Source organism: Schistocerca serialis, chromosome 2 (assembly GCF_023864345.2).
Source record: "Schistocerca serialis cubense isolate TAMUIC-IGC-003099 chromosome 2, iqSchSeri2.2, whole genome shotgun sequence".
In the NCBI taxonomy this organism is placed as follows: domain Eukaryota; kingdom Metazoa; phylum Arthropoda; class Insecta; order Orthoptera; family Acrididae; genus Schistocerca; species Schistocerca serialis.
This window is the reverse complement of record NC_064639.1, coordinates 708,861,626-708,878,720: the sequence shown is the minus strand read 5'-3', so window position 1 is coordinate 708,878,720 and position 17,095 is coordinate 708,861,626. Positions and strand designations below refer to the sequence as shown.

At 38.3% G+C, this 17,095-nt stretch overlaps 1 protein-coding gene across 1 annotated transcript in view; it reads left to right on the top strand.

Moving 5' to 3' along the window:
- Positions 1-382: 382 nt before the first annotated feature.
- Positions 383-17,095, top strand: part of LOC126457880 (eukaryotic translation initiation factor 3 subunit D-like) — a 48,268-nt gene continuing 31,555 nt past the window's right edge. The window contains exons 1-7 of the mRNA XM_050094549.1: positions 383-608; positions 712-757; positions 1,035-1,257; positions 2,297-2,479; positions 5,426-5,706; positions 8,642-8,772; positions 16,356-16,568. Of these exons, the coding sequence (XP_049950506.1) occupies positions 450-608; positions 712-757; positions 1,035-1,257; positions 2,297-2,479; positions 5,426-5,706; positions 8,642-8,772; positions 16,356-16,568 (1,236 nt within the window). The 5' untranslated portion in view covers positions 383-449. The remainder of the gene's footprint in view (positions 609-711; positions 758-1,034; positions 1,258-2,296; positions 2,480-5,425; positions 5,707-8,641; positions 8,773-16,355; positions 16,569-17,095) is intronic.

Sequence of the window (17,095 nt, the reverse complement as noted above, 5' to 3'; positions counted from 1 at the left end):
TGACCAGAAGAAGGGATCGGTTGGTAGGACATGTTGTGAGGCATCAAGGGATCACCAATTTAGTATTGGAGGGCAGCGTGGAGGGTAAAAATCGTAGAGGGAGACCAAGAGATGAATACACTAAGCAGATTCAGAAGGATGTAGGTTGCAGTAGGTACTGGGAGATGAAGAAGCTTGCACAGAATAGAGTAGCATGGACAGCTGCATCAAACCAGTCTCAGGACTGAAGACCACAACAACAACAACAACACAGTACTTGCCTGCTTGAACCCAACGTTAACGCTTAACGACTTGTGACATTGCGATATTCGGACGTATCGATATATATGATTAGGTTTATCGATAGTGATGCTCCTATATCGAATAGTGCATCGATAGTCGCAACGCGATTGTATGCTCTATGCTGTGTGTGTGGATTCCATGGGTACGAGTTTGTGGCGGACACAATTATGATAACTGAAGATATATCATCAAACGGGGAAGAACTCCCTCATTTTGTACCCCCTGTTATACAGGATAATCCAAAGGGATGGGGTCCTTGCGATCTTCCCGATCAGTTCAAAGATATGCCGTATCAACCATTTTCGAAAGGGGATCGCCTAGGCAAGGTATGACACGTGAAAATTACTGACATATGTATAAGTTAGCTGTATTAAAATGATTTGTTTTTCTTTAATGTAGTGTTAATTTCGTTTTTATTTGCGTTCATAGATATCTGATTGGACTGGTGCGGCTTTCCAAGACAAAAAATACACTAGTAAGTACATATACTATCTGGTTTCACTCATTAGTGCGAAGATGCCCGTTATTCTCGCGATCGTGCAAAAAGTTTATTTTAATTTTCATCTGTATTTGTCGGCATTAGTTTGCCGCCCAAGTGATTGTATAGCGTCATTTTTCTTTCCAGCGTATGCAGCGATTAAAGATGTAAAGTTTGCAATATGTAGTGTCTCCCTCTGTCTTTACAATTTATGTTCAGTACATAAGAGTTAAGAAAGTCTTTGCGATGTTGCTGTAATCACTTTTTATTACAGACAAGTACCAGTCTCAGTTTGGAGGTGGCAGTCAGTATGCGTATTACCATGAGGAAGATGAAAGCACATTTCATCTGGTGGATACAACTCGTGTGCAGAAGCCACCATATCAGCGTGGCAGATTCCGGCAAAACCAGCGCAATCTCCGGGGTCGTGGTGGTGCTAGAGGAGTTATGCAAGGCCAGCTGCAGCTGCTTGGCAAAGGCTTGAAAATGCGAGATAGGTAATTTTAAGATTTGTGTGAACTCTTTCTGGGTACTGATTTCTAACAGGTATAGTTTGTTCTTGACACCGAGAAGCTATGATTAAGTATGATATGAATATGGAGCTTACAATAGTAAGTAGGGAGACTGTTCGTCAAACTACATTCATGACTTAGCAAATGCTGTATTTACTAAAGGAAGGAAGAAGTCGTAGGAATATGGTGCATGTCGAGAGGAGTGTACAAGGTGAACTGGAACTGATAAAATATAATGTTTAGGGATTTTTTCCTCCCTCCCCTCCCTTTAGAGTATTTTGGTATAAGTGCCTTATTAGGTGCTGTGGCTCATCAAAGCTTATTTATGCGGAAGGGTCTATATTGTTTGTTACCCAGTTGGCTTTGTTTCTATGAAAATACAATTACAACATGAAAAGCCTGTAATATGCAGTTTTAAAAACACAAAACAGTTAATGCACCAACTCTGACACAAAAGTATTTTTATGTGATTGCTGTCTCTGCAGGAACTGGTCAGCATAGTGACATGCATTCCGTAAATCCCACGCCTGAGACTCTTATCAGCCCGTCATTACTGCTGTGTATCATGTAAACTGACATATTTGATACTAGTCATTGACCGGTGGCAGCTGTGATGTCATCTTTTGATGTGTATATTCACAGTTTTGTTGTCTTTTGTGAACAAGGAAAAAGATCCTGGTTGTTGCGACAGACCGGCATTTGAAAGTCACTGCTGATATTATGTAATGCTCACGATGATTATGATATTTGTCACGTGTTTCTTAAGTCGCTGCTCCGAGATGAAGACTGGTATTGAATTATTTCCATTTATCTGGCTACAGGTCACTTTTTTCAGAATACTTAAGTTTTGTTAGGGTTTGATTGTTACATTGTAGGAATATTAGTTTTTGTAAATTTTTATGTCTAGTGCAGTCAAAGACAGAAACAGATTCAAATGAGAACTTTTGTTGAAATTGATATTTTACGAAAAATCTGAGATGAATTAATGTTTGTTAATGCAAAATGCGGACTTTTGCTGTAACAGGAATCAACGGGCACAGCGCAAATGGCCATTACGACAAGGTATGCGGAACAGTAAGAATCAGCCACCCATAAAGAGTCGTGATGCGTCTGTGACAGTACGTCCCGACTGGATAACAATTGAAGAGATGGATTTTCCACGATTAGCAAAGCTTTCATTGCCCAGTGTAAAGGATGGGGAAGACATGTGAGTACTAACTACTTAGTTACCTTATCCTTGCATGGTAATTGCTATGTAATTCCTCAAATTTAGTCAGTGATAAATTTCAGTGCTTCAAAGTGTGTGTTACTGTACATGACAGTGATTGCAATTGAAAGCAGATAGCAGTCAGTGCTTTCGTTTGTGGTCTGGAAATTTTGGTACTGTATTCTTTGTTGTTTTGGATTTTGTTTATTTTATATTTATGTTGAAGGTCTGTATGATTGTGTTTGTTGTATTTTTCTTTGGTGTCTTGAAGATGCCGTGTGGGTGGTTTTTATTGGGTGCTTGTGGTTTAGAGGGTTGGAATTAATTAGTAGGATTTAGCGCTTTTGCTTTAAGAGGAAAGGGGACCTCACTCTGAAAAACTGAAGCATTGGGTCATTCAAACACATACAAAAATGTAAGAAAACCCACTACTTTGAGGTAAATTATTTCTTGTAGTAGTACCCCCCCCCCCCCCCCCCCAATCAACACAGACACATTAATATGTTCAGATATTTGTCATACATGTGGTCGTTCAGTTAACAATGTATTAGTATCTAGTATGTATTATTAAGTCACACCACTTACATCTAAAGTTGCATGTTAAAATGGGATAGAGATATTTACAATACCATTGTCACATTAATCCTTTCCTAATATTTTCTTCAGTTGAAATCCTATCTTCTTGTTATGTAGTCACTCGGATAGTGCTGTAAAACTAGCTTCATGTTGATCAGTTATGCATCCCTAGGCTGGTACTTTACCTATAGGTAGCCTTGTGTTACCTGTAGGGTACCTATATTATTTGCAAACAAATTAGTGAAAATGGGGCATGATAAATTATTGTTAATGATAATTAATTTAGAGGGTAGGACATCATGCAGAGAGTTGGAAAAGTGTGCTACTTGATATTTTATTTCAGTATATATGCTTATTTTGGCTTTATTGCCTTCATCAGTAAATTTCCTGACATTGTAGATTGACATATGTCAACTTCGAGTAACCCATTATTGTTGTCGATAATTTGTCACACGTATATTACATTTTTTTAATATCTGACAGTTGTAGAAAATAAAGTTTGACAGCTAGTTGTTCATTCAAGATATTTATCTTTGAGTAAACAACTAGCTGTCAGGCATGAATTTCCAGTGTGGCTCTCCTGTTGTGGTTGGCATTTGTATTGGCCTGCTGCCCAACAGTGGACAGTTTGAGTACAGTATTTGTTCTCAGTTCTCAATGATTATATTATTTCTGTTTAGCTGTTCCTTTATATCCCACTGACATGTGGCTCATCTGTGGTTTGAAACACACATAACGTGCAGCCTAAGAACATTGACAAACACTTAAACATGATAAATATCTGGTATCAGTTTCCCTTCATTCCAGCCAGCTGGGGTGGGCTAAGGGATGGAGAGAGGCAGAAGGCAGGGAGGGGGTAGGTAGGCAGTGGCTCATGGGAAAGTGGGGAGCTATCTATGGGCTAGCTGGGGGTGCAGGTAGAGGAGGCAGGTGGCAGGTGGCTGGGCATGCAATTTCACAGACTAGGGCACTAGATGGCAGCACACAACTAGCTGACACACATTGGGCGGGGGTAATGTGACACGGAATGGATTGTGCACCCACACACACATGCATGCACCCGAAGGCACACGCCCACATTATTGTCAGGGGGGACAGTGATTTACCGTAGGTTTAGGCCAGGGAGATTAAGGGAGTGAGGGATGTGCTGTAAGGATAGCTCCCATCTGTGAAGCTCAGAAAAGCTGGTTGTTGTTGGGAGAAGCCAGATGGCACAGATTGTGAAGCATCCACTGAAATCTCACGTGTTGTGCTCTGCTACATGTTGCAAAAGCTGCTTCAGAACCTGTGTCATCTGGATCTTCCCCACCACCACCGAGCGAGGTGGCACAGTTATTAGCACACGAGACTCGCATTTGGGAGGACAACAGTTCAAACTCGCATCCAGCTGTCCTGATATTGGTTTGGTTCAAACCCGCGTCCAGCCGTTCTGATTTAGGCTTTCCATGATTTCCGTAAAAATGACTTCAAGTGAATGCTGGGATGGTTCCAAACAGTTCCCCACTTTCCCACAAGACACTAGACGTCACGTCCGCCCCCCCCCCCACAAAAAAAAAAAATCCCACTCCCTGCCCTCCTGCCTCTCCATCCCCCACCCCACCTTGTAACCCCCACATTCCCACCCCGCCCTGTACCTCATCCCACCTCAGTACACTCACTGTGGGCCAGGAAAGAGCTGGCAGTTGACTGAGCACAGTGTAGGGAGACAGGTGTTTGTGTGGGGGTGAGGGACCGGGGGAGGGTGTTTTTCTCCTACAGATTGAGAAAGGAATTTCATACGGAAAGCTAGCAAAGCAAAGCTCTGTACCTTTTGACATCTTCAACTTTTGTAGTCCTGTCTTCCTCAGCTGCATGTAATATTGCGGTATATTGATAATTTTTACTTATGGACCGTCTGACAGCAACTGAATAAAACACCATTTTAGTGCCATATGCGTTTCGCCTTTATTTTCTGCTAGGCATCATCAGTGGCAAGTTGCATGGACAATTTCTTACATATTAAGCACCTTTTGCATTTTTGGTGTTGTTCTTCTTATAAATGCTAGTTTGCAGCTTTTTTCCCCACATTCCACTGCACTATGAACTGAAATTTTGTTTCAATGCTCTGTACCTTTTATTTGTGTACCTGTCGACAATGCAGCACTTCTGCATTTCAGTGAGCTGTGTCTTTTATTTATAAATAAATCATCACTCATTCCTCTTGTAATCTCTCATACTTCAAGGAGCAATAGGTATTTTCCCAAGTTATTCTTTATTTGTCATCATTCCTATATATTCTTTTTATTTGATGCATCTCTTTGTATAAACATGTCTTGAATTATGTTGCATTATATTAATTACAACGGAACTAATAAAATTGCATGTTTACAGAATTTGTTGCGGTTCTCTGGAATATTATGATAAGGCATATGACAGAGTGAATGTGAAGAATGAAAAGCCATTGCAGCGAATTGACAGAATTGCTCACACTGTAACAACAACAGATGATCCCATCATACGAAAATTGTCGAAGACTGTTGGGAATGTTTACGCCACCGATGCTATCTTGGCAACCATAATGTGTTGTACTAGGTCCAATTACTCATGGGATATTGTTATCGAGAAGATTGGAGACAAGCTGTTCTTTGACCGCAGAGACAACACAGAATTTGGTTTGTATATCGCTCATGACAGGCATGTACTGTTTTATTTCCAAGCCATCTCTTTTTGTGTTGCAAGAATAATAATTTTTAATAAAATGACATTGCTTAGTTTTGAGTGAATTGTGTATACAAACTACTTTAAAGGAGACTAGTACTTCGTACTCCATGTGCCGTAGGCAGTTCTGAATTTTCCAAACTTTCTTGTAACACTTCCTATTTTTTGTTACATAAGTGACCTCATAGTTCAACTTAGCAAGAAGAAAAAGTTTCCTACTGTTTTCTTCATAACAACAACAACACTTCTTTCTAACTTAATTTGCAAATGTAGGCTATAGTTTAATTTAGCTATCTTGTTTTAGACCACTTTTCATAGAAATAACCTGTTAAGGAACTGTCCACTCCTAAATTAACTGTTACTGAAAGGAAAGTTATTAAGTGTATGCAGTTTCAGGGTATCTATTGTTAGTTTATTATCTACAGTCATAAAAACATCTGTTTTTTAAAATCCATTTACTTAGGCAGGTAGGTGAGCATCTCATTCTGGGTAGAGAGGGAGGGGGGAGAGGAAGGGAGGAATGAGAGAATATGATGCTGTTTCCAGGTGTAAACTATATTCTCAGCAGTGCCGTGCAGAAATTGCACAAACCTCGATATTGTAAGCAATTGTTGCTGCTATAAACAAGAAAAATTCTTGGACAGTACCAGTCCCTGTAGGCATCCTCTGTGCTTATTGATCTTTCAAGCTGAAGAAATGGGTAACTTTATCAGGAACCGTTTCATTAATGAACTACAAAAAGGGAATTTTCTTTTGTTCTGAAATCAACTTATAATACGTACTGCATTATGATTTACATACTTGGGTGCAGTATGTACACAGGATCGAGTGTGCCTGGCAAAGAAAAGTGCATTATTATGAATCTAAGGATGATTCCTTAATGATAATGCAGCTGTATTACGTTCTCAAAGACCTAAGTAACTCATTAATACTCCCATAGTTCACTGTAAGTAAACCCTCCCGTCATCCTCATCTGACACACAATGACACTTTTGGAGATTATGAAATACTCCATAACTTTGTTACTGCAAATTTGTCTTTGGTAATTCTCCTCCTGCAGTCTTTACTGTATGTCATGTGTAAACTGTCTCCTGTAGATGTCCTGACACTGTTGATTGCCTGCCAGTATATCCTATGCTAGCAGTTAGCAGTAGCAAAGATTTGGTGGAGATAGTATAACTGTGTCTATGCTGCTTCACAGTTTCATCTCTTAAATTCAGGAGAAAGTTTCTTTAGTGTTACCAGTAAGCAGTTCTGCTGTTGTCAGTATGGAGTAATCTGTTAAGAGGCAACTATGTAGCCATGTCAGTGTTCATAGTTGTTTTGTTCGTTGCACAGAATGGATGTTTGTATTGTCCGTAATAATGACATACATGCAGGATGATAGAGAAATAATTCATCATTGAACTACCATTTTAGACACTGTACATAATTTCAGAATTGTTAGTCTGGTGTTTCCAAAATAAACATACCATCAGAAATAAAGGCAGTCTTTGTTGGTCACACATGAAGCACAGTATTTCTGCTCCTTTTTCCATCCATAACATTCAGACTACTAACCCATAACTCATTTTACACCACATTTTCATTGTATTCTTTTGCTGTACATAAGCTTCAACAGTGCAATGCAATAAGGAAAGCCTTCCTATCTTTCCTTTTATGATGCCTGAAACCCATGTCTTTCAGTATCCTCAATATGGTTCATTTACTTCCATTAAAATTTCCATATAGAAAACTTTTTCTTTTCTTCCCCAGTTGAATGTTCACCTTTAGCACTTGTTTTAATTCTCTGTGTTGCAGAGTGCTTCTTGCATAGGTGTCCAAGCTGCTCACTTACTTGAGCTTGTGTTGCTTGCCTGGGAACTTGAAATAACTTCCATATGGGTGGCAGGAGCTTTCTCACTTCAGTGCAAGTAAAGGTAGTCAGAGCCCTTTCAGAGGATGAGGTTAAGTAGTTGCAGTTTTGTGACTATTGGGCAATGAGACGGTTTGCCTCTTTGCAGCTAGTATATGGGGTGGTTACTTGGGCTACTTGTGTGAACACGCACACACAGTGACCTGAAGTACATAAATATTTGGTGTGTTTACTTCTCCAGTATGTATAATTTGACATTATTTTTCTCTGATTGCTCCTTGCTTCTTGTTCACTAATGTAACTAGCACTACCAATAACACGCACCTTGCAATTATTATATATATGTGGAATAAATTTGTATTTCAGAACACTACCACAAACTATTTGGTAATGATTGGTACTATTGAAAATATATTGCAAACAAAGATATTATCTGTGAATGATTTAAGTTATTCAAACTATTTAAATAGTAACATAAGTTGCCCAAAAGTATACAGTAGTTTTATTCTAGAGAGGGAATATATCGGAGATTTGGGTATTTCATGGTTTTCTTAAATTGCAGAAGGCTTATCTGTGGGTGTTCCTTTGAGAAGGACATTATAAATTTCTGTCCTTGCTTTGTGCTCGTGCTCCATTTCCAAGGATATCATTGATGGCATGTTTAATTCTAAATATTTCTTTCGTACCAGAGTGTAGCACTTAACTTATACCAGTTGATCGACAGAGTTCGTTTGTTTGTAGTTGGGCTCCTGATGTGAACAGTTCAGAGTATTTGTGAACCTCGTTCACAGAAACAATATGTTTCCAATTTTTGGGTACTTTTGTGCTTGTCCTGTGAAAATACTTTTACAAAATATTCCGGTGTGTATTCCCTTTTGAAAAATGGGGTTGTTTTTGGAAAAAACTCTAAACAATAATCTGTTTGAAATGTTTGCTTTCGTAGTGATATTGCCACTTGAGAAGAAATAGTTTCTATGCAGAAGACAACCTTTTATGCTTCGACATGTACATGAATAATACTTTTCTACCGACAGATCTGCTGACAGTGAATGAGACCTCCGTAGAACCACCTCAAGATGATGGAAATAGTCTAAATTCTCCAAGAAACCTTGCTTTGGAAGCAACCTTCATTAACCACAACTTTTCGCAACAAGTGCTGAAAACAGTAAGAATTTTGTCAAGATTAATTTTTATTGTAGTTTCTAATGATATTTTAGTCTGTTTTTTTAGTGATTGGAAGCAAAAGTCAGAAACCAGTGTGGCCAAAGTTCATAGTATAGTCTTATATTGGAGATTATATAGGTGCTTCTGCATCTGCACCAGTAAGTCTTGAGTTAAGAAGATACAATTCAATGCGTTTGTCATAGAGTTCAGGTGTGCTGTTCTTATTATTTCTCATTTTGGTCTAGGACAGCTAGACACCTAGGACAACAGTCTTGGAATTATTAATATAATGAGTAAGAGTTCAGTAATTAAAAATATATTTTCTAAAAAGCTGTTGTAAGTCTTGCAGTTTGGTGACACTTTAGCAACTTGCAGTAAGTTTTGCTTCTTATTTAATTCAGATTTTATTTGGCTGCATGAAGCTAGTACAGCTTTTTACAGTCTTTCACTCACAGAAAAATCTCAGAGGATTGCTGGTAATCACACCCAGAACCTCTCTCAGTAGCCAGCAACAGTAACCACCAGGCTAAAACAGTCTAATGACAAGTTGTGGACAAAGATATTGCACTTGGAATTATCAAATTCTGAAAACCAGTGTACTGTCACAGTAGTTAGCATGTTGGTTTTGTTTTGAATTGACACCTGTCAAGTGCAGAAAATTTACCTGGAGGATATATCTCTCTTCTCAGCTTCAGGCATTTCTTACAGAAATAAAGAAGCCCAAACTTGATGATGTAAGCAATTAAAAGATTTGTAAAGTCATCAGAAGTAATAGTAATATCAGCACATACAACCTGTGTTGTATACTTGTCCAGAGTGATATGGTAATGCCTGTTTTACAATCTTTTTCTTGGCAGCATAAAGATGTTAAATCTATTGTTGACTGCATACATAATTATTAAAAAGAAAAAAATACTAATGTGGTCTGTGTTCCTATGTGTAATGTGACAATCAAATTTCCCGAGATTTGATGCCAGTAACAGTTGGGTCTTACGCTGAAAGTGTAAAAACAATATTGTAATCTGTAAATTCAAATCTTTTGTTACCGTGAAAACAGAAATGACATCCAGAAAACGGTAGAAGACTGGCAACAAGCAGCCTGTGCAGTCATGACAGCCTACAGAGATGCAAATATCTAAACACCGACAAAAGTGGATTTAATAAGGAGACGACTATGGGCCGCACACTTGCAACTAGAGGTTCTAAAAATTTTTGTAGGGATTGTACGGTCCTTTCACAAGACAACCCATACATTCACAATTATTCAGTTGCTTTCACAGATGGCAAATTTGTGCCAAAGCTGTCTGTTGTCCTTCAAGAGCCACATTCTTTGAGTACTCGTACACTTCAGTCCATATTCCCAGCACCAAATTTAATCATCCTCTTTCACTCCTCCAGCAAAATGACCAAAGAACTGTTCAAGATGTTTCTACAAGCAGCAGTAGTGGAACAAATCAATTGAGAGAAACTTCTGATAATATGGGATTCTTACAGCCCCACAAAGATGCTATTGTTCTTCGTGACCTGCACATACAACATAAGCTACTAAAAGATATCACAGTTCATATAATTCCAGCAAACACAACCTCCTTTTGTCAACCACTTCATCTTCATTTCTTCAGAATGTACAAGCATACGATTCATAAAGTGTGCGATGTCGCTAGAGTTTCTTCAGAAGAGATTAGTCTGCAACAACAGAATAACTTTATTAAGCTGCAGTCCCTCACATAAAATCAGTTTCATTTTCCATGTTTCTATAATTCTCACTGTCGTGGGTGGGTAATGGCTAAAGTCGCTGACGAATGCAGAAACTTTGAAACTTTGACGAAGTTCTGTTTCAGCCACTAGCTTTCATTTTGCAATCTAAAAGTTGCATAAGCAGATGTGGGATTCATCAAATGTGCTTGTTGTGCAAAAGTAATTTGCTTGACACACTTCTGTTTTGAAGCCATTGTTCCTGAATGAATGACGCTGTGTGTGTGTGTGTGTGTGTGTGTGTGTGTGTGTGTGTGTGTGTGTGCTGTTTTGATTGTATATCCTGTGAAACTACAAATGTATTCTATAGGTTTACTACTTTCAAATAAACGAAGTGAAAGCAGACTGCCAAGAGAACGTTACTGTAAACTCAAAACAGCCCTTTTACATGTCATAAACATGTTGTCCCATATAACACTTTCATACAATAAAAAAATTATCATTGGGGTTTGAACCGAGAACCCTTGGTACAACAGTCTACCAACTTCCCCACAGAAGATATTCGTATTAGTTATTCAGTTATGTTTTTCAGGTACTCCGTAGTTCTGGTGTAGCTTTGTATTAATGTTTACACCTGTTCTGTTGGTCAGCAGCCACAGGTGCAGACTTTGTGTGGCCTGAGGGGGCCCGAGCCCCCTCAGAAATTCATTTGGGAGGGGGGGGGGCAATAATTTAAGAAAATTATTAGTTATAATATGATTTGTAAAATCACAAAATTATGTTGGAATTTTTTATTTTTCTTGTTTGTGATAGTTACGTTCCAAAATACATTCAGTAAGGAGTTAAAACAAATAATTATGGTAGTAAGCAGGTTAACTGAAAAAGTGGTGTGCGTCATGATAGTGTTACGGTGCTGCGGGCACATTTAGAATTTGTCGTGGTGCACGAACCTTCGGGTAAAGTCTGGTGCTGGCGGGCCAGCCCTGCAGCCATTGCGACATCAAAAGGACGTGAGCAGAAGCGCCTGGAACCCTCCGCCTTGCATCACCTTGATGCTTAGACATTACGACACCATGGCTATATAAAGTCCACCATGCTGTCGCAGTTATTCAGTGTGGACAGTTTCATTCATTGCTTGGTGCAGACTTGTTCAGTGTTCTGACTTAAGTATCTAGTGGACTATTCTATATGACCATATTTTATTCATTTACTTTAGTCTCTTAGTGTATTGTAAATTAAGTTTGCAATGGATAAATTTGTTACCAAAAAGGCGTGCTTGGAAGTTGATGATACTGCAAGTCAACCTCCAACAATTACTGTGTCATCAATTGCTTAGTCTTCCTCAGGCGAGAACCGTTCACAGCCGAAACCTGGACAGTCTGGTAAGGGAAGATTATTTCAGAAGCCTTGGTTGATCAATTATACATGGCTAGAGAATGAAGCATCTACTGTAAAAGTTTTTTCCAAAACCTGCGAAGAGGCTGACGCTAAAAATCAATTGCAATTTTGTTTGAAAAAGATGATGCATTTACTTCTGTAGGGTTTTCTAACTTGAAAAAGGCTTTGGAAAAATTCCATCTTCATGAAAATATGTTTACACGTAAAGGTGTTCTAAAACTAAATTGTATCACTAACCAAAGTGTGGTCTCCCAATTGAATGAAGTTAGATAGTGATATGAAGGAAGGCCATTTAGCTCTTGAGACAGTTTTTACTACCGTACAATTTCTAAGCCGACAAGGACTAGCAATTAGAGGGCATGAAGATGTAAACTCAAATTTTTTTTAAATTGTTGGAACTCCGAAAGAATTACGTACCTGAGTTTAAAGATCGGTTAGGGCGTTCGGGGTATAAGTGGACATCCCACGATATTCAAAATGAGATTATTGATCTTCTAGGAAAGTGTGTGTTTAGAAAGGTATTGGCTTCAATCAAGAACACTGAACATTTTTCTATTATGGTTGACGAAACAGTGACTCTTTGTCATGAACAAGTGTCATTTTGTATTCGTACTGTCGATGATTCCTTAATCATCAATGAAGGCTTCGTTGGCTTATACGAGACCCCCAAAACTGAATCACAAACTCTGTTTAGTATTTTAAGATGTTTTTGCTCGTCTTGGTTTGTCAATGCATAATTTAAGAGGACAGTGCTATGATGGTGCCTCGAATATGAGAGATAAGTTCAAAGGACTAAAGTTAGTTTTGGATATACAACCAAAAGCACCTTATGTGCACTGCACTGCTCACAGTTTAAACTTAGCAGTTGTAGGCAGTCTCCCCCATCTTAAAGTCTGAGGGATATTATGGCTTTAGCCAAGGACTTAATAAACACCGTAAGGGGATCCAACAAAAGGATGGGACTTTCCAGAAGCATACGCTGTGAGTGTGCCAACGACCAAGCTGGTCTATGACCCCTTTGCCTGACTAGATGGATTATGCAAGCTTCTAGTATCTTGTGAATATTGAAAAACTTTTAAGAACTTCTAGACTTTTGAAACATTTTCTGCAGAGGACAAAACACAGGTTACAAATGTGCAGCCTACGTTGAGTCAAGACTTATTTCTTTTTACATCTTTATTGCCATGCAGTGAACCCAGTAGAGGATGTCAATGAAAAAATTCAATGCCCTCATTTAAGTGTTGCTGATCTGGAAAAAATATATGAGGGCTTGATTGTATATTGAATGGAAGGCGTGATAGTTTTGAACACTATCGGGAATTGTATTTAAAAGAGAGACCTTCACAAGTTGATGATCCGTCACTTTCTCGGAATCGAAGTATACCAAAGAAGTATGAAAACAATGAAGCCAGCTCACCGCACACTTTCAAAACCCCCAAAGGTATACTACAAAGCTATTTACATTGAAGTTTGTGAAACGGTGCAATCTTACAGTACTGAGTGGTTTGCTTCAACTGGACTAACACAGGTCGTTGCAGATGAACGAGAGTGCTTGCTTTTAGTAAACATAGGTGAAACAAATTTGGAAAAATCAATTGAGTTTTTCAAAAATGACCTAGACATTGAGAGACTGCGCTTACACTTGAATATGTTAACCGATATTGCTAATAAAAAAACTAGTTTTAAAAAACTTGTCATATAAGAAAGTAAATTACACAATAGCCTGCTGTTGGAGAAATGTTATGTGGAGTAGTGAAGTGCATTAAGCTTCTGCAGGTAGTTCCAATCATGATAGCAACAGCAGAACGGTCATGTAGCACCCTTAAGTGTCCGAAGTCATATCTCTGATCAACAATGGGACAGAAGTGATTGAACAACTTGGCTGTTCTTCATGCTCACCGAGATGTTTTGGATGAATTGGATATGCAACTAGTCATCAGTGACTTCATATTCAGTAGTCCACAGTCTGTTTGCACCTTTCTAAACACACTCTAGCCCTAATAATGGCATTTAGAGGAATAATAAAAATCTTTATAAAATAGAGAATTAAATACATACATAACATTAAATTTTCAGTTTCAAAATATTAGTACTAGTTTAGTACTGTATTACTCTATTACTATAGTACTGTATTACTCTACTACTATAGTACTGTATTAGTTATTCTCAAATACCTAAATATTTTTAGGGTGTAATACCCAATTAAAACCTACTATTTACATACTTTTTGAGTGAAAGAATTAGGCATACAAATGCTATTACTGTGTGACAGCAATATTTTATATTTTATTCTTTTAATGATAGTTTAGGATTTATTTAAATATAATTTCAGTCGTTACAGAGCTATGTATTCACAGCTTTGTAATAGTCTATAAGCATGATTATTACTGTAAATTAAATTAGCTTCTTATGAAAATACCGTGCATGTTTGTTTTGTTTCTTTTTTCAAAGCCAAAAAAATGTGTTCGGCTTGTCGAGTTATAAAGGGTCCAGTTTCCAGGGTTCTAATGTTGATCGTATGACTCTAAAATGCTTTAAAGAACTTTAAACTAACTATTTTTCTTCTAAAATTTAGAAAATTTCCTGGGGCAAGACCCCCAGTATGCCCCCCCCCCCCCCAATATTTTTTATAATTCAGTGCTCCTGTCAGCAGCACACAGTACAAACTAAATTGGAATTTTGGTTGATACTCTATCGACATACAGTGTTTGGTACTGATCTGAGTGTCTGACATCTGGAGGTTTGGGTGTGAGAATAGAGCAGCAGGTAAGAATGAGCAGAAATTTTGGTGGTGGAAGAGGTAAGATTTCGGCAGCCTTCTGCACTGAAGGTGAGCATGCATTGCTTGGTTGAACACTACAATGAACTCTAACATATACACTGAGATGCTAGAGACAGAATTGATTAGAATGTATGAGGACCTAAGGAACAAAAGTGTAATGTTTCAAGGTAATGCATCTGTGTATGTTTCTGCTACAACCAATAAGTGGTTTACAGATAAAAATATCAATGTCTTACCCTGGCTTGCACATAGCCTGCATATCAACCCCATGGAAAACCTTTGGGGAATACTTGCAAGGCATTTTCACCGCAGTGGAAGGCAATGTGAGGCCTTATGTGAACTGAAAAGTGCAATATAAGAAGAGGTGGTGACAATTTTACTGCAAGAACCCCAAACTGTAACAAAATCAATGTCAAAGAGAATTTTTGGGGTAAGTAGGAAGAACAGAGGTTGGACAAAGTGCTAACATCACAACAACACAACAGGACAGTGAGCGCCATTATACCAATTTCCGCCCAACCGAAGCAAACGCTTAATTTTATTTGTGTTATGAAAGAAACTGCGTAATTCCATCATGATTGTTTGTTTTATATGTATCTGTTGTGGTGGTGCTAAATTTGTGATCCCTTGATACCTCAGAACATGTCCTACCAACCGATCCCTTCTTCTAGTCAAGTTGTGCCACAAACTCCTCTTCTCCCCAATTCTATTCAGTACCACCTCATTAGTTACGTGATCTATCCATCTAATCTTCAGCATTCTTCTGTAGCACCACATTTCGAAAGCTTCTATTTTCTTGTCCATACTAGTTATCGTCCATGTTTCACTTCCATACATGGCTACACTCCATACAAATACTTTCAGAAAAGACTTCCTGACACACAAATCTATACTCGATGTTAACAAATTTCCCTTCTTCAGAAATGCTTTCCTTGCCATTGCCAGTCTACACTTTATATCCTCTCTACTTCGACCATCATCAGTGTGTGTGTGTGTGTGTGTGTGTGTTGTGTGTGTGTGTGTGTGTGTGTGTGTGTGTGTGTGTGTTCCAGCTATTCGGAATGACGCCACAAGAACATTTAATGAATAACATGGGGTGGGTTTAACATTTTTGTGTTGTTAATGTCATGAACTACCATTGTTGGAGCATGTTTTCCTTAGTAGTGTAGGCGGGAAAACATGGTATCGCCCCAGCAGCATGTTGTATGGGGAATGTTCCAACATTGCTTTATTCATCTGTATTACTATTGTTATTTCTGTTAAAATTGCCACCGACACTGGATGTCCTTATCTTCATTGAAAATACACACATCAGTGTCCAGCAATATTACTTGTTTTTTATTTAAATTTCATTCTCTCATGGTGCACTGCTTTTATTTAAGTGGTGGGGTTTCCAACACAGTCAAGTTGACCAATATCAGTTTTATTTGACTGTTTGTCCTGTGACTTCAAATGTGTGCTTCCATATCTCATAATGACGTGTGGAGCAATGTTTGCTGCAGAGTGTATATGTTCTCGTTGTTTGTTTTGATTATTTCTTTATTTCTTTATTCTTTTATTCTGGACATCTCTTGTCTCGCTGTGCATTTTAAATAATGAAAGGCAGGTTTGTGAATAATAGGAAATGCATCTGTTATTGTTATGGAATAGTGCTAAAATTGAGACATTTTAATGCTAGTAGCAGTAGTATTAATATTTTTGTTTTGCAGGGTGAACCGCGGTATAAATTTGAAGAGACAAACCCATTCATCTCGGAGGAGGAGGCTGGAGAAGTGGCATCAGTAGGCTACCGCTATCGCAAATGGGATCTGGACAATGGAATTGTGCTGGTTGCTCGGTGTGAGCATGATGCTGTAATGCATGGCCCTAATGGAGAACTTCAGTTTCTGACAATAAAGGCTCTAAATGAATGGGATTCAAAGGTGAAGATTGTTTTCATAAAATATTGTAACTACTAATACAGTGGGATCTCATTAACATAGTAAAGAGGAAAATTTAACATTGTTTATATGGGCTTTTGGTCGGGACCGAAAAAAATGGGCGTAATATAGAGGAAAACATTATATGGAGGAACGTTATAAAGAGGTCTCACTGTATTACCTTTCTCGTTGCAGCATGAAGAGAGGCCAACCTCTTCTGTATTTTTGTTGCAGGAGTTTTATAATGCCTCGGTTGAAAGATGAAGTGGGCTTGTACAACTGGGAGGAAAAAGCACTACATGTATATTACATAGAGGTCTTTTTTGGGGATGTGCTGCACACTGGTCAATAAACAAAAGGATTTTATTATTTCTATTACCCTACCGGGTATCCCAGGAATGTTGGAATTGTTCGAATGTAGTTGTTGTTACACATGCTTTCACTTAACTGTGTATTTATGTGGAAATATCTGCACATTTTTAAGGCATTGTGGATTCTTTGCCTTTCCCATTGTTAGTTGCACCAACTTT